Below are 18,846 nucleotides of genomic sequence, written 5' to 3' on the forward strand. Positions count from 1 at the left end.
ATGAAATTTGGTCCCCATTGTTGACAAGATGCATTCTCAGATTCTTAGCTACTCTATTCCTCTCTTTGTATCCCCAGTATTTAGCATAGTACCTGGCACATAGTAGGCACTTAATAAATGTTTTTTGATTAGCTTGGCATTCAACATACTGCACAATGTGGTCCCCACCCATCTTTATAGCCATCTCTCTTGACCCTACCCCACACGGTGCTACTCCAACTAAACTTTAACTTTAACCAAATCACATATACATTATTCTCCCAAAGAAAAATAGCTTCCTTTGCTATCTTCTTTGAGAATTTTATGATACTCATTCTTCAAAGCTCAGCTCATCTCACCCCTTTCATGAAGCTTTCCTTCACCCTTTAGTCTTTCTTCTCCAGCACTTGCAGTCTTTTTGACTTAGTTGGCATGTAGCATACACTACCTATGTCGTAGGAGCTAGTGCTTTCAGAAGACCTGAGTTTGAGTACCAGCCCTACTTCCCCTTCTTTGGGCAAGTTCCTTTTAAGCCTAAATTTCTTAATCTATAAAATGGGGATAATACTATTTCCCTTCCCAATCTCAGAGAATATGGTGAGGAAAACTGTAAACTATAAGGCACCGTATAAATGTGAGGTGATAGTACTAATAACACTTTATTTAACTGTCTTGTCTACCTAAATAGATTGCAAGCCCTCAATGACAGAGGCATTTACCTCTTTAGTACGTAATGTGATATAGGCATTTGATAAATAAATACTTGTGGTAATTAGGGAAAAAATTGATAATGGATACTATTTTAAGTTTGATGGAAAAAATGTTAATGAGGAGAGGAATTGTTATTAGCTATAGATTAAATGTGCCGTAGATTTGCAAATAAAGACTCTTTAGTAACAGTTATAATTTCTTTGAGTTTACTGTTTGTTTCCTTGGGGGGAAAAGAAAGAATAAATTCAGAATCATCTGTTGTTAAGGTTCATTGATTGTGTCAAGACCATCTGCCTAGAACAGAATTTGGGTGACTTGTAAATTCTTTCAGAGTTAATTTGGAGTGTTTTCACTCTCATTTGTAGTCATTCAATTCAATAAACATTTATTCAAAATTTTCTCTTCAAGTTCACCCATATTTTAAAATATAATGTGCCTGTCACAATATCAGTGTAGGTGTTCAAATTTGTGAGACAGAAATATTTCTTCTTCCTCCTCCCAAAAAAAATTTTTTAGGGATTCAGTATAGACACCTGTAAGTGTACATGCCATAAATCTAAACTCTCCTGAATATTTTTCAATTTGTAACCATGACAGCCTAGGTATGTTAATTTGCCATTCTTTGGAATAAAATCAATCTTAACCACGAGAACTTGACAAAGAGACAACTTCCTACTCATTTTCAGCTTTTATATGTGGTTCCAAAGAAACATATGCCACATTGCATGTATTCTTCACTGAGAGGTTGTTTCATCTGTTTTTTTCTTCTTCATACTTTTTCAAGAAGGTTATTAACCCCTTTGTCATTTAAACTGTTTAAGCATCTTGCCAGAACTTGACTATTATTTTCTAGCCTTATTTCTTTTCATTTGAGAACTATGTTCCCCAGGAGAAGCTTATGTTCCTAAGAAATCTTCCAAATCAATGGAGTAATTCTGATTAATCTCTCACTTTTCCATCACTGCCCTTCATCCTAACATTTGAAAAGATGGTCATTTGATACCAGTCCTTAACAAATGAATCATTGGAATAGTTTCTGGAATAATTGAATTATGTGGGTATATAGAGTTCTTATATTACTGTAGGTTAACTAGATTATTATATGCTATAGTATGCTTCCTTCTTCCTCTACCCAAACACCTTGGGAAAAACCTGCCTTCAAGAGGCAATGGTTTCATTTACCCTGGATAGCTAAAGGGATAGGTGGTCCATCAGCCCCTTTAAAATGATCAGAACAAAAAAAAATTCAATTTGGAAGAAGCTGGCATAGCTTAAGTAGTCAGTGTGTAGTAAGTATTGTAGGTATAATAGCAAAAACCATCTCAGAAGGCTAATACATGCAATAAAGATATATACGCTCCTGACAGAACTCTTGGCTCTATTTCAAAGATCTAGGCCTGTTGAAGAGAGTTTATGTAAGTATCTGGAAACAGCTATGGTTACCATTCATACCCACAGACATTTATTAAGGGAATGCAAAGAAATACTAACAGCCCTTTTTCTTAAGAAGCTAATAGCAGGGATATAGCATGTACCTCTACCCCCAGAAGCATTCTACAGATTAGAATGTGATCAGGGATAAGGAAAGATCCAGGGAGCAGGGGGAAGCTAGAAAAAATTTTGAAGACTAAGAGGTAAGTTTCATCTGAAAAAATTCAGGAAGTAGACTTCATGAAAGAAGTAGTTCCTCAGACTTGAAAGGAAAAAAGGATTTCAGAAGTCTAGATATAGTACACATGGGTATATAGCTAAAAAAAACAACCAATTTTTTAAAAATAACTTTTAGTAAATTCCACTAGTTTAATTTTAAACCTAGTTTCTTTTTAATTCCCTTTGCCTATCTTCTGGTAGAATTTCTAATGAACTGGTAAATTAACAGGGAAAGAAAAGGGGGCCACAAGTCCTAGGAGACTTTGGGGCCTCCAGCTGGATAAATAGTCCTTGGATTATCAAAAGCTGCTTGCTAAATCAAAGAACTATTTATCTCCAGATATTCTATGCTTCATAATGTTTTGATTATCAATCATTTTTCATTAGCTATTTTAATACTTGCTTTTTCTCCTTCAGTTTTTTCTTAAGATTCATCATTGATTGTTGTTACATCAACCTTGATGTTGAATCAGATAATTGTACCAGTGAAGAATTTCTCATACACTTAATTGTTTTCATTTTTAAACTTGTCATCCTTACTTCACATTGTTAGTAAAATGTACTTCCTGTGATGTTTATAGTAAATTTGCCTTCTAAATGCACCAAGATTTGTACCTTTGTACAAATTTGTGTCTTTGTACCTAGTAAGCTCTGTTTGTAACTATGGATATTTGGTTTGTGTTGAATTATGGGTAGTTAGTACACTGGAACATTTCTTTCAGTACTTTGTCAATAAATGTTGGAATTTATTATGAGATTCATTTATTTGCACCCCATAGAAGGCAGTCTAGCTGCAGAAGCAACAAAACAGCTTCCTTATAGGTGGTTTCACCTATGAGATAATCCTACAATATGGGCCTTTAGGGACATTTTTATGAGGATGTGTATGTAATCCATGACCCCAATAAAAGTTCCAGTTAATAGGATTTCTATTTTATTATTGATACCTTGTGTAATATAGAGATGACTCAGTTCGAAAGGAGAGAGAGGCACAACTGTGTTAACTTGTATTTTATAAACATCTGTGCATTGAGTTTATCCCCTCTCTATAAGGAGGTAGGTAGCATTCTTTATCATCAATTTCTGGAATCATGGTTGGTCATGATGTTGATGGGAGTTCTTATGTCTTTGAAAGTTGTTTTAACAATGTTGTTGTTGTTGTTATATAAATTGTTCTTCTGGTTCTATTCACTTCACTCTGCATCAGTTCATACAAGTCTTCCCAGGTTTCTCTGAAACTATCCATTTCATCATTTCTTTTGGCACAGTAGTATACCATTACATTCATATACCATGATTTGTTTAGTTATTCCCTAATTGATGCCCCCCCTCCCATATAGAATGAGATACACGTTTTGGGCATGGCCAATCTGTCGATTTGTTTTGCTTGACTGTGCACATTTGAGATGGAGAGAAGTTAATGCTTGTTAATTTTAAAAATTAATTTAAAACTTCTAAATAGACAAACACTTGAAAAAGAAATATCTGTATTTTTAAAATTTCTGAATGTTTATTAGTAACTCTTCCCATTGTCAAAGCAGCATAGTACGGTGGATAGAGAGAGAGTTAGTCTTGAAGCCAGGAAAACCTGGATTCAAGTCTTACCTCCAGTACCTTCTGACTGTGTCAGCCTGGGCAAGTCATTTGATTTCTCAGTCCTCTAGCTAATTTTTTAAGAATATAAGTTTCAGAAAAAGTGCTGACTTGAATTAGTAGAGGGAGTTTCCCCACCTGGGAGTTCCTTACATCAATAAAATCACAAATCTAGTATGTATCCTATCACAGTGCCATGCCTGAGTTAGTAAGTTCTAAAACTTACCCTTATTTTATTCATGTTTCCTTTGTGTTTATCCTGCCCATGGCAAGATCTGCTCTTTTAATGTGAGATAAAAGATTTGAGCAAGCTATAAGAAAAGACCTATCTAGGAACTTATCATTTATTCTATTTTAAAATTTCTCCATCTTTTTCTTTTTCCATTTTGTAAGCTATTTACTTTTACTTTTGAATTTTTGTACATAACTGTTGAGAGATAGGCAGCTGTGCAGAGTCAAGATCCTGGAGTTCTGATATATAAGCTATCAAAAGGAAAATCACATTTACTGTATCCAGTCTTCTTTCTTAAAGGGCCTTGGGAGTTTCCGTAACAGATTACACATTTGAAGACTGCCAGCTGGCACTGGCTGAAGGACAACTTCGTCTCCCTTCAAACACCTGCCTTTTAGAATTTGCCAAGCTTGTGAGAAGCCTTGGGTGAGTGATGTTCTTATTTTTTATTGATGAGAAAATTAGATATGTTTCCTTTATCGAGCATTGCTCTTTCCCCAAATTTAATCCACAGAAATTAGCATTTCAGGATACAGTAAAAGGATACCAGAACTTTGATTCCATTCTCTTTCACCTCTTTTTCTCCAAACTGGGCAGCCCAGTTCAAAAGCTGGTCTGTACATAAGGAACATCCTTCTCTTAGATGCTAAAATAAATATTTACCCACATCCAAAGTATCTTTAGAGCCTCTAGAGTTGGAGCAGCCCCTAGAGCATTTGCAATCAACTCAAGAGTTTAGGACTGGTCTGTTTAGAACTCTCAGTCTAGAGAACCTCTGGGTAGGTAGATTGAGTTAAAAATTCCTGCCTTCCCCAAGCTGAGTAAGCCAGCCTCAATAATGTTGTCTCTAAGGCTCATGCTACAGCACCTAACTCTCAGTACTAGTTTTATAACACTCCTAGTGTATATTAGGTTATTTGAAGCAATCGATCAATCAAGTATTCCAGCATACTAGATACTAAGATACTAGAATGAACTCTAGTCTACAACTGTCTTCTTATTCTCTTCACTTCTCTTCTCTTCCTTGCTTCCTTCTATCTTCTCCCTCTGTCTCCCTCCCTCTCCTTCTCTCTCTATCTCCATCTCCCTCTCTTCTCCCTCTCTCCCTTAAGCATGCTTAACTGAGCCCTGCTTTTGAGATTAAACATGTATTAAGGATTAAAGAATTAATACTGATAACACTACTGCTAAAAATAACTCATGTTTGTATAGCACTTTAAGATTTGCAGTGTCTTGCATACATTATGTCATTTGGCCCTTGAAAAACCTTACAAGGAAAATGCTGTCATCTACCCAATTTTTTAAGTAAGCAACAAATGACAACTAACTGTGTATAAGTTATAGTAACTTCTTTCAACTCCCTGTTGAAAGCTCATGCACTCTTTACCTGAACTGCCCCCTCCTGACACCACAATCTAACAGCCCTATTCATTCTACCCAGTTCAAAATGCCAACTTTTTTATGAATTCTCCTCAATTCTCTCCAACTAAGTGTGATCTCTCCCTTCTCTGAATTTGAATTTTCCTTTTGGCACTTAATGACATTATGCCTTGTGTTAAAGTAGCTTGTATACAAAGCTTCCCTGTAGTCTTACTCACTTATACTGAATGTAAGGTTCTTCAGGGCAAGACACCACATTTTTTCATCTTTGTATCAGCTGTAACACCTAGCAAATTGGCTTTCACACTAGTTGGCACTCAATAAATATTTGTTAATAAAATTTGATTCATTATAACTGATCATCAGTCACAATAATTTTTCCACAAGGTAATTGCGTAGTTCTAACTAAATTCCAGTCTAGCTTATCTCTTAATAACTCCTTAATTAAAGAAGGAATTAGTTTTATTCTTCATCATTTTCACATCTCAATTCCCTTCCTATGTCAGAGAAGTCTCAAAATCTTTAGTATTTGACACGAGTTTGAACATCCCCAACTTCTGTTTAGTTCATACATGTGATTTCATTGGTATAGAGAAATCTCAGTGAGAAAATTCCCTTTCCTAATGCAGACTGGATACTGTTCTGCAATGTATAGCCCTAAACATTGTTTGAAACACTAACAGGTTAATTGATTTGCTCAAGATCACATAGTAGTAATTTAATATATATGAGACATTGTATATCCTTATACATCCCTCAAATGATCTAGAGAATGAAATAGCAAACCACTCCAATATCTTTGCCAAAGAAACCCCCAAAAAGGAATCACAAAGAGTCAGACATCACTAAACAACAACAAATACATGGGATGCTTGATTGTCTCCTGGTGAATGGAAGCCAGTAGTTATTATTCACATTAACTGCTATTGAATAGCAGTGATAAAAATGAATCCCTAACTATATAGGCAATTGACACAAATATATAACAGCTGTTCTTTAGTAGATACATTGTCAAAGGCTATGAACAGTTTTCAAAACAAGAATTGCAAGCTATAAATGATCACATGAAAAATGATCCAAATAACTAACATTGAGAGATACAAATTAAAACAACTCTGAAGTTGTATCCCACACCAAGCAAGTTGGCAAAGAGGACAAAAGATGGAAACAGTCAATGTTGCAGGGGATTTAGGAAAACTTGCATACTGATGGTAGGGCTGTGAAGTTGCTAAACAGTTCTAAATTTCAGTTTGGAATTATGCAAGGAAATTCACTAAACTGACCATACCCTTTAACTTAGCAAATCCCACCATGGGACACCCTAAGAAAGTCAAAAGCAGAAACAAAATATTCAGACTAGCGCTCTTTGTGGGAGCAAAGAATGAATAACAAAGTAGGCGCTTCATCAGTTGGAGAACACCTGACAAAATTATGGCATATGAATATCATAAAATATTATGTATTAAGAAATTATGACTATGAGGAATTCACAGAAACATAGGAAGAATTCTGTTGGTTAATACAGAACAAAATGAACAGAGCTAAGAGAATATTGTAAAATACAACAGTATCAACAAATTATGAGTAATTGGAAGATTCAGTGGAGAGTTAGGGATGGGGAGGGGTTGAAATAACTGTTGTTAAAGTACAAAAACAATAAAAGGTATTGGGGAGGGGACTGTTGACTTGTTACTTCTTTAATAAAATTGTCTGCCATTGTGTAAGAAACTGAAATCAATCAAGAACCTGAGAAGAGAATCAACCTTTGGCAGAAGATTACTAAAGAGCAGTAAGAGCCAGAGAGATTTGGGGTTAAGGCATGGTCCTTAAGAAAGAAATCTAGCCCATAAACCCTAAGATATCTTGTGTGATTTCAGCTATCATTCCTTTGGGCAGAACACCTACAGGTAAGGGTATGATACCCTATGTGGATAGAAGGAGAGGAAAGGAAGGAAGGGCAATAGGATCAAGGTCATGGGGTCATTGTTTGGGTCCTGATTGCTCAGAGTGAATGTAAATAGTAATTGTTTCTGTTTTGGCCTGAAACCCAGAGGGTCTTTGATTTTTTTTTTTTTTGACTAGGTAAAAGAGGCCATTCTTTGCCTCATTTCTTATCTAACCTTAATCACTGAATGGGCATTGCCTCTGTCAAACTGAAACCTGGGAAAGACTTTAGTTTTAGAAGTCCATGGTTTCCCATTGCATCTAGGGCCATCTTCAGTCATCCGGATCTATATCTTGCCACTGGACCCAGATGGCTAGTGACTTTGCACAGCCCTCCCTCACTTAAATCCAATTCACTTGCGTGTCATGACAACACCTTCCTGATGCCATGGTCCTCTTCGAGAGAAAAGGGCAAATGGGGGGCAGGTAGGTGGCGCAGTGGTTAGAGCACCAGTCTTGGATTCAGGAGGACCTGAGTTCAAATCCGGTCTCAGACACATAACATTTACTAGCTGTGTGACCCTGGGCAAGTCACCTAACCCTATTGCCTAACCCCCCCCCCAAAAAAAGGAAAAGAAAAGAGAAAGAAGGGCAAATGATAACATCAACAACTAAAGGGCATATTTTGGGGTGGCTCAAAATTATTAGAATTATCATTTCTTCTGGGAAAATATTCTTTGTTGCTTATTCTGAATATTTCATTAATTATAAACCATTTGTTGATATTTTAAAATCAAAGTTTAGACAACTCATTAATAACATGCAATTTTATTGTCAAAATCTTTCCCCTTTTTGTGTTTAGGTTAAAACCAGAAAAACTTGAAAAAGATCTGGATAGATATTCAGAAAGTGCTAAGATGAAGAATGGAGAAAAAATTAGTCTTTCAGAATTTGCTGCATACATGGAAGTCCCAGTTTCTGATACATTGGGTGACATGTTTGCTCTATTTGATGAGGTAAGAATTATATTAGTACAAAAGAAAAGCATGCTAACACTAAAATTTGTAGATTAATATGTCAGTAAACTCATGATAATGGTGGGTCCTATTGGTATTATTTCTTGTTCATTAATTAAACAAACATTTATTATTTATTATTTATGATATTTAATGCACTGTACTAGGTGTCAGAAATACAAAAATAAATCATAGTTCCTACCCTCAGAGTGCTTACAATCCAATAGATATGCGGATTAAATATAATACAATTTTAAAAGTGATTAAATTTGCACACGTGTTTGGAGGCAGAGCAGGAAAGGGAGAAATGGAGAGGGAGAGAGAGAGAGTAAATATACAAAGTGCTATGAGTTATGAAATCACTTCCAGCTTGAGCTCGGGAGATGGTGGAGAGAAGATTAGTGAAGTCTTTATGAAGAAAGCATCATTTGAATGTGTCTATTAAATGAATGTAATGTAACAGTGTAGTTAATTTGCTAATTAGAACATCACATGTTGCACAGGATACAAACTAATAAACATTTTAGCTCCTCTCTCCCTACCCCCAAGTGTTTGATTGAATCTGTAGTTCTTATACATTTCCTGCATTCTTTTGTTTTACTAATAAATTTTTGCAATGTATAATTCAGTGTATTGTTGACACTTTTTAATCTTGACAAAATCCTCCTGAAAATAGACATCAGTAGTATAAAAGATAGCTTTTAGATACTATGGAATAAAATACACAATGTTGTATTCTTTTGTTTTGTTTTGGGGGGAATTGTTGGAATTTTTGGGGGGGTGTACAACTACAGCTGTGATTATATTATTACTGAGCTGCTTTGAAATGGTTATCAGCACAGAAGTATAAATGCTAAATATATTGAATAATTGCTCACCGTTAAAAATTCATTTGAAGATGTAGTGTTGCCTATGAACTATTGGTACATCAAAAGCTGTCACTCTTGGAGAAAAGCTGCAATTTTCTCCCAGTCGTAGTCAAATCTCTTTTTTGTATTGTAAGGCTTTCTAACAATGTTCACAGCTAATAAGGGTCTGTCCAGTATTTCTCTAAAGCAATACAATGTTAGCAGGTTAGATGGATTGATATTTAGCAGTTAAAAGTTTCTTCAACATCTTCCCTCACTTCTTTGCAGAGGTTTTGGGGAGGGGAAATGGAAGGAATACAGGGGGAAATTTAGGTGATATGCATACAAAAGACATCAATAATAATATTTTTTTAAATGAATCAGATGCCAGGGAGAGGACAAAATAAATTTATTTATAGAACCAATGTTATTTCATAGCACTATTAAAATATAATATCACCATACATTCAAAACAGTATTGAGAAAGACACATGCCTCTTTCAACAAAGCCTGTCAAATCTCTAGCAGAGACAAGTAGTAGAGGGTGTCTCCCTGAGGAGGAATCTGCCTGGAAGGTAAAGGGGGCTATCTCTACATAGAACTGTCTTCTACCCCGACAGTTGCAGGAATGGCATTGCCAGGAACAAACCAACTAGTTGAGTTTGCTTCAGTAGTTCTGAGGAACGGAGCATTAACACAAAGAAAGGACTACATTCTTTTCCTTGAGATTAGAACATTTAGGGGAGGTGGTTTTTGTTTTGTTTTCCTGTTGTCTCATCCAAATGTTTAAGTGAGCTGTGATAAGGGAGGAAAAAACAGGAAAATGGAATACTGTTAAGTATACAACTTCAGTTATGCAAAATGATGAGAGAGATGTTCTGGCTGATCGGCTTCTGAAATTTCACCCTAAAACACCAAAACTTTTTCTCCTATCAACCTTTTTAAATGAAAATCTCTTTATGATGTATTATACATATCCCTGCCTTAATGAATAAAATATTACTTTTTTTTTCTAGCCCAGGGTCATTTTTATGAGTGGGCATTTCATTGGATTAAATCTGTATTGACCTAGAACAATGTCTTACACATAGTAGGTACTTAAGTTCTTGTTTAATTTGACACTCATCTCTGTCAAACATACTGTAAAATTCAGTTTCTTAAATACATTTTACATATCCATTTGTTTTCTTTAAATTTATTTTTCTGTCCTAAAAGTCAAATACAAAACATTCAGCTGCAAGGTCCTTAGGTAGTGTAACATGACTGCGTTTTTAAAAAATTAATACTTCAATCAAAAATCAATGTAACTATCTGTTTAGTTGTTTTCACCTTCAATAATAGTAAGGATAATCATAGTTCAGAGAACAGAGGAGCAAAATTCAATATGAAAAACATTTTGGGATGTTGGGAATTTTTTTTTCTCATTTCTCACCCAAACATTTAGGTGAAGAGCAATGAGGAGGGAAAGAGCAAAAAAAAATAGAATATTTTTAATCATATACCTTGGTGTGCTTTAAGTTTTATAAAGCACTTTTATAAAGAATCCATTATCTCATTGAATTCTCAAAACAAACTTATAAAGTAGGTATTATGGGTATTCTTATTTCATAGATGAGGTAACTGAGACACAAAGAGGTTGTTATTTTTCCTGTGTTACACAGCTAGTAAGTGGTAATGTTCTTTCCACTACATATGACTGCCAGTATCCTTGGACTTTTCGTCAGTGTTTGTATAGTCACAGAATCTCAGAATTGAAAAAGACCTATCTGAAACCCCTTTGCAATCTCCCTACAGGAACTTGCATGTAGTAAGCACTTAATAAATGTTCTACATACATACACACGTACATATACACATACATACATGCACACACACATATGCACCTATATACTTCTATACACATACATGCATATATACATACATATGCATATATATCTACACATACATGGACACCCATACACACATATTATGTGGCACAGTCAATAAGAGCACAGATCCTGGAGTCAGGAAGACTAGAGTTTAAATGTGGCCTCAGACATGTACTAGCTGTGTGATCCTGGGCAAGTCATTTAGGCCTGTTTGCCTCCATTTCCTCGTCTGTAAAATGAGTTGGAGAAGTAAATGGCAAATGACTCCAGAGTCTCTGCCAAGAAAACTCCAAGATGGGGTCATGAAGAATCAGACACAACTAAAACAACTGAACACCATCCATATGTAAACATACACACATGTGTACTTATGGGTACATATATATTATGTATTACATACATATATGTGCATTTTAAGTTCTTCTTGAACTTGCTGTTGCTTGAGGGAACTCATTACCTTTTTAGAATGTTTTCATTGTTAAGGTTGTTTGTTTTTTTCTTAGCAGAAATCTACTTTTGGGTAGCTTATACTTGTTCTGTTAGTTCTGCCCTTGGGCAAGTCTAATCTTTCTTCCACATGATGGCCTTTCGAAAGTTTGAATTTTTGAAGTTTGAAAAGTTTGAAGAAATATAACTATTTCTCTTCAATCTTCTCTTTTCTGTAATAACCATCTCTAACTTCTTTTCGCTGATCAAATGCAAATTCCTCAGCCTGACATTAAAAGCCCTCCATGTTTACCTTCCACTTAATTCTGGTCTCTTATTACTAGCTATGTACAAGACATTTGTAGGTTGGGGGGGAGGGTTATTGGGGGAAGAATCATAGGAGTACAAGTTTAGAGATGAAAGAGATCTTAGAGGTTGTCTAGTCCAACCACCTTTTACAAATGGGGTCACCGAGGCCCAGAAAGTTTGGGACTCTCTTAAGGTCACACTGATTAATAAGCAACAGACCTGGGACATTATCCCAGTGTCCTCTGATTCTGCATTCATCAGCCTCTCTATTATACCATGCTGCCTCCTGAATCATGTCTTTGTACATGCTGTATTTTAGAAGCCATTATACTAAGGCTAATTCAGAAGTTTTGCTTGATTACAATTTTAAAAAAATTTTGCACTATATATGTGATATCATTGGTGTAAGCGGCTGCCACTGAAGAATCTCACTCTACCACAGCAGGATAGCCCCTGCTCTGTAATATGTAGTCTTAGAGATCTCCCTGGGGTTCACTGAAAAATGAAGGGACTTGGCCAGCTAGTACACACCAGAAGCTTGACTTAAACACCAGTCTTCTAAATTTGGAGGTCAAATCCCTATTGTCATCTCTCAACAACTAAATTTTAAAATATGTGTGTGTATGTACATATGTTTGTACATATATGTATGGGCACTTTTCTATGAATAGTCAGTTAATGTTTTTAAGTTTTAATTCTATTGATCATTTCTTAAATTCTTAAATTCATAGTTGATGAAACACTGATGTGGTGGTTGCTTTTCTTTACAGGATGAAAGTGGCAAAATTGACTTACGGGAATATGTAATTGCTTTATCTGTAGTATGTAGACCATCGAAGACTTTGGAAACAATTCAGTTGGCTTTTAAGGCAAGTGGTATCATTTTTATATAAAACGAAAGTATATTAAATGTGAAACACTTGTCACATTTTTCTTCCAAAATCTGAAAGTTTTACAAACACAAGCCTGGAGTAAAGTAACATAACCTTGATTTTTAGAAATATGTATTGTATATTAATATTTATTTAATTGCCATAAAACCATAAAATTGTGTCTACTATGTAAATTAAAAAGGAAAGTCACACAACATATCCTTCAGGGGTTTAAAGCCAGAGTGGCTAAGACAGGCACAAAGTAAATTTCCCCACTAAAGACTAGGAAATTGCAAGGCTGGTAGTAATTATTCACAACTCTGATGTAATGGGGCAGTCACTGTCACCTTTTAGATATGTCAGCAAACTGAGACAGAGGGAATGAATAAAATCCCATAGTAATACAGTTGTTACATCGGATTTTCAAACTCTTCTTAACATTTAATAATATTGCCTTTCTCTAGTATTTAAAATAAAATTTGCATTAATAGCTTGTTTTTAATATTACTTCAGTTTCTCCCTGTATTATTCTACTTCCCTCCTTCTAGACAGTCATCCCATATAACCACAAAAAAAAGGGAAAAAAAAGAAAAAGAGGAAGACAAAAAAAATCAGCAAAACTGATCAATACATTTTTTAAAAATCATGAAAATACATGCAATGTTCCATGCCCATGGACTTCCCACCTCTACAAAGGAATGAGAGAAGGTATCTTCTCACATACTCTTCTTTGGCACAGTAGATAAAGAGCTGGGCTTGGAGTCAGGAATACTTGAGTTGAAATCTAGTCTCAGATACTTAGTAGCTTTGTGACCCTGGACAAGTCACTTAATTTCTCTTTGCCTCAGCTTCCTCAGCTATAAAATGAGGATAACAATAGCACCTACCTCAAAGAGTTATTGTGAGGATCAAATGAGGTAATATTTGTAAGAAGCACTTAGTAGGCACCATATAATGCTTTTCCCTTCCCTTTATAATTTTACAACATGACTTTCTGTTATTTTTGGTTGTTCCTTCTATTTACACTGTGGTAATAACTGTGAACATTGTTTTCTTGCCTCTCCTTACTTCAGTCTATATCACTTTATAAAAGTTTATACATGTTTAACATTGCCTTTCCAAGTAAAATGTCTAGAAAGTATGAGATCATTAACTGTACTCTATCTCAAAATATTATGGCTGGCATCTCCATACTAAGGTACAGTAGATAGAGTGGAATCAGAAAGACATGAGTTCAGATCCTGACTCAGACACTTTTGCGTACTAGCTAAGTGACCCTGGGCAAATCATTTAACCTCTCAGCCTCAATTTCCTCATGTGTTATATTGGGATAATAATCATATCTACTTTTATTGTAACAATCAGGAGGTATTTTGCATAAAGCACTTTGAAAGCCTTATATAAATATATTAGCTAATATTAATTTAAAGGAATGCAGAAAAACAATGGATACTTTAGTAAAGAAGGTTTTAAAAAAAGAACTTTCTGCCTCATTGCTTGACCTTTCGACAATGAACAACTGCCCTAGAGCAATGGCACAACTTGTTTGTTCTCTTATAATTGGAGAAAAAATAAGAATCTCCTGGCTCTTGGCATGCCATCATTGTCCAAAGACACCTACCACTACAGTGCTTGTTCAATATCTGAAGTTCATGGAATGCATTTCTTCTGAAAAGCCAGGGCACAGTATATGTTACCTCTTTTATCCTCCAGGTATCTTGCAAAATTAGTAACAGACCTAAAATAAAATGCAAATTTGCTAGTTTATCATCCTTGTGAGGGGAAATTACATTATTAGGTTGCATTTGAGCTTTATTTTGATTTTTTTTTTAGGACTTTATTATGTTGAAGTTAAATTTTCTTTGTAACTAAAAAGTGAAATGCAAAATTGTATTCACCATAATGTCTTTGGAGATTTGGAGATTCATAGAATTTTTAGAACTAGAGGGTACCCTTCATGCACAAAATCTACTCCAATGTCCTATTTTGTTGAGTTGCATAAGAAGAAAAATGACTTATCCAGGGGTCACACAGCAAGTCAATAACAAGCACCCAGGCTCTCCAGTCCCTTGCCTTTTCCTTACTTCATGAAAACACATGTTTTTCTTTTAAAAGCATATGACTTTTCTGAACTGAAAGCTAAAGTCATATTTTAAACACATAACATTGAATGTTTAAGGACTCATATAATCTCAATATTGAAAGATACCTTAGAGGTCATCTGGTCTTACCTGTACCTGAAGTAAGGATTCCCTCTCCATATCTTTAATAAGTAACCATCTAGCCTATGCTTAAAGACCACCTGGGAGGAAGAACTCATCATCACTTGTTTTTTTAGGTTTTTTTTGTAGTTGTTGTTTTGTTTTTGTTTTTTTGGCAAGACAGCTGGGGTTAAGTGACTTGCCCAGGGTCACACAGCCAGTAAGTGTCAAGTGTCAGGCCGGATTTGAACTCAGGTCCTCCTAACTCCACCACACTCCCTAGCTGCCCTTCACCATCATTTGTGAAGGCAGCCTATTCTATGTGAGGATGACTCTCAGTTATCTTGTTTTTGATGATACTGAGACAAAGTTTCCCTCTGTAAACTTTTATGTTATACTTGTGTATCACAAATTCTGCTCCCCAGGGCCAAACTGAAAGGCCCACTGCTCTTCCACATCATAACCATTTAGAGAAACTTGAAGAAAAATCCCAAGTCTTATATTTTCTCCAGGTTAAATATTCCCATTCCTTCAACCTTCTCTCTATGGCATTTTAAAAATTCACTTCACATTAATCTCTGAGTTCTCTCCATGTTATAAATGATCTTTCTAAAATGTACAGCTGGAGGGGCAGCTAGGTGGCGCAATGGATAGAGCACCGACCCAGGAGTCAGGAGGACCTGAGTTCAAATGTGACCTCAGACACATGATACTCACTAGCTGTGTGACCCTGAGCAAGTCACTTAACCCCTATTGTCTCACAAAAAAATAAAATAAAATGTACAGTCAGAACTAAAGACAGTACTCCATGTGTGAGCTGATCAGGACATGGCCCAGTGTCATTCCTTTTGTTCCAGGCACCACAGCCTAAGAGCATGTTAGCTTTTGTGGTTCACAGCATCACACTTTTGACTCATACCAAGCTTGAAGTCCCCCTAAAATTCCCAGGCCTTTTTATGTAAGCTTCTTTCTGACCACTTCCTAATCTGGTACTAGATATTGGATTAACCTTCTTAAAGAAGCTTTGAAAATAAACATAGAAGGAAATGGCTCGATTCTACCAAATAATAATTTAAAAAATTATTATTGTTAATGTCAATAATAATAATAATCCATAATTAAGATTTAGAGTTTTACAAGACATTTCTTCACAAAAATTCTGTGGAGCAGGTACTGCCAAATTTTATTTTCCCCATTTTCTGAAGAAAAAGAAATTACTTTTAATGTAAGAGTTTATTCTCTTGAGAAGATTGAACCATTACCCTTTGTCTTGTAAGTCTTTTATCTCTTGCTCAGGCTATGTACAAAATAACACAAAATGTAGGGCAATAATTTGTTCAGAATACAGCTAGGTCCCAATTCATGTGTACGTGATAAATCCCACTGAAGTGACTACATTGTTTAAATTTGCGTTGGACATTTCCATTGGGCTGGAACAAAGGACCATATTTTACATAATTATAATATCAAATAGTGTAAATGTGAATAGAAGGAACCACTACAGAAGACTCATTCATACTAATCAGGATCTAGCTGTAACACAAAATGTGAATTAGTGTTATCCAGGTCAGTCAGTCTGTTAAGTGCTTAGTATAACCTCAGCTCTGTACCATGCACCATGGGGTTTATAAAAGAAGCCTAGGCTGTAGTTTCCTGCCATCTTGAAGTTTGCATTCAGTCAGGCAACTAGAATTCATTAAGAATTTTTTATGTCAGGCACTGTGCCAAGTGCCAAGAATACCAAGAAAAGTAAAAATAGTCCCTGTCCTCAAAAACTGACAATCTAATGGGAGTGACAATATGCAAACAGCTATGTTCATACAAAATATATACAAGATAAATCAGAGGTAATTTCAGAGGGAAGGCACTACCATTAAGGGGGACTTATGAAAAAAAATGGGGTTTATCTGAACCAGGTGACAGAGACAAGGAGGAAGAATATTGTAGCCATGGGGGAAAGTACCAAGGCATAGAAGTTAGGGAAATGGAACATCTTATGAGAGAAACAACAAGGAAACCAGTGTCCTCGATCACAGAGTGGGTAGAGAGGAATCAAATGTAAGACTGGAAAGGTAAGAAGGACTTTTAAACCAAACCAGGTTGTATCCTAGAAATAATAGGGAGACTGGAGTTTGTTGATAAGGCTAAATCCTAATCAATAAATATGGAGCCTGGTTGAGATATGGAAAACTTATCCGATTGACTGTGGTCAGTATGAGCATTCCAGCTGCAGTCATTGCATACCTGGAGGCAGCTAGGTCATTGAAATCATGGGTATCGGGCAATAGCATCATTAGTATCAAGGCAGGGTATTCTCAGGGCATGGAGTGGCAGGAACATGTTGGCCTAGTGCATTTCTCCCTCCTTTTTGTCTTCTCTAGCACTCACTTAGAGGTTCTGTGCAGTATCTACCTTCAAAGTCATTGCTTATCAGTCAACTCCACCAAGTTCTTTTCCCACAATGCTGGCCATTTTGCAGTCTGGCAACACATCTCCAGAATAGCTGCTGTGTGTGCTATGTTGTTCTGTGTGTATGATTATCCAAAATATTTCATTGTGGGAGCAATGTGGGCTCCAAGCAGATGTAACAGATCCAGATGTCCCTCCATGGGAAGGCTGTAGTATTGATGGGAAAATAAACACCATGGTGCACAAAGCCATTCATAGGCATCTGGAGAAACAACCCTGCCCTGGAGAAACTGCTGCCTCATATTCGGGAGAATGTGGGCTTTGTGTTCACCAAGGAAGATATGACTGAGATTAGAGACATGTTTCTGGCCAGTAAGGTGCCAGCTGCTGCCCATGCCAGTGCCATTACACCATGCCATCCCCACTGGCTTCCTTCTTCCAGGCTCTGGGTATCAATACAAAGATTTCTGGGGGCACCATTGAAATCTTGAGTGATGTGCAGTTGATTAAGACTGGAGACAAAGTGGGAGCCAGTGAGGCCACTTTGTTGACCATGCTGACCGTCTACCCCTTCTCCTTTGGACTGATCATTCAGCAAGTATTTGACAGTGGTAGCTTCTACAATCCTAAAGTGCTGGACAGCACAGATACTTTGCACCTTCAGTTCTTAGAGGATGTCCGAAATGTTTCCAGCATCTGTCTGTAGATTGGCTACCCAGCTGTTGTATCAGTACCCCGCATGATCTTCAATGGGTATAAGTGAGTCTTGGCTGTAGCTGTGGAGACTGAGTACACCTTCCCACTTGCTGAAAAGGTGAAAGCCTTCCCTGGTTGACCCTTTGACATTTGCAGTGGCTGCCCCCTGCAGCCGCTACTCCAGCTACTGCACACCTGCTGCTGCCACTCCAGCCAAGGTGGAAACCAAGAAAGAATCAGAGGAGTCTGATGAAGATATGGGATTTGGTCTATTTGATTAGCCCACAGGAAACAGCTATTTTAGCCAGTTTATTTGTGAAACAAAGAAATAAAAGTGCTCATTTATCTCTGGAAAAAAAGAATACATTCCATAACATACATTCTAAGATCGAAATCGATGCAAAAGAGGATCTAGGGGTGTAGTTTGGGATCTCATGAGGACAGTTTCTGGTCTCTTTATTCCTGTCTTCCTTTCCCCTTCTTCCTTCTTGTACAAAAATTTAACTTCTAAACTCAGAAGAACCATTGGATAAGGAGTGGGAGAGATCATGCTGAGAGACAATGAGTTGAGTTCCCAAGTGGCCTTTGTTTCTTGTACGTATCTTAGTGGGGTCTATGATGAAATGCCATAGATTGGGTTAAAGAAGGAGAGGAACTTGAATATGAATGTAAGTGTTATTTAGAATTTAGGAGAGAGTGGGTGAAGAGATTTAACCCAGACATGCATGACATCAACCTTCAATGTTGGAACCCAAGCTGATGATGAGAGCCT

General features: G+C 36.4%; 1 protein-coding gene and 1 pseudogene across 1 annotated transcript in view; both read left to right on the forward strand.

Moving 5' to 3' along the window:
* LPCAT1 (lysophosphatidylcholine acyltransferase 1) overlaps nucleotides 1–18,846 on the forward strand; it is a 152,216-nt gene that overhangs the window by 119,087 nt on the left and 14,283 nt on the right. The window contains exons 10-12 of the mRNA XM_027868845.1: nucleotides 4,466–4,591; nucleotides 8,292–8,445; nucleotides 12,667–12,765. Of these exons, the coding sequence (XP_027724646.1) occupies nucleotides 4,466–4,591; nucleotides 8,292–8,445; nucleotides 12,667–12,765 (379 nt within the window). The remainder of the gene's footprint in view (nucleotides 1–4,465; nucleotides 4,592–8,291; nucleotides 8,446–12,666; nucleotides 12,766–18,846) is intronic.
* Nucleotides 13,405–18,374, forward strand: LOC114047933 (annotated as a pseudogene).

This window comes from Vombatus ursinus, unplaced genomic scaffold (genome assembly GCF_900497805.2).
Source record: "Vombatus ursinus unplaced genomic scaffold, bare-nosed wombat genome assembly UNPS02014791.1, whole genome shotgun sequence".
In the NCBI taxonomy this organism is placed as follows: Eukaryota; Metazoa; Chordata; class Mammalia; order Diprotodontia; family Vombatidae; genus Vombatus; species Vombatus ursinus.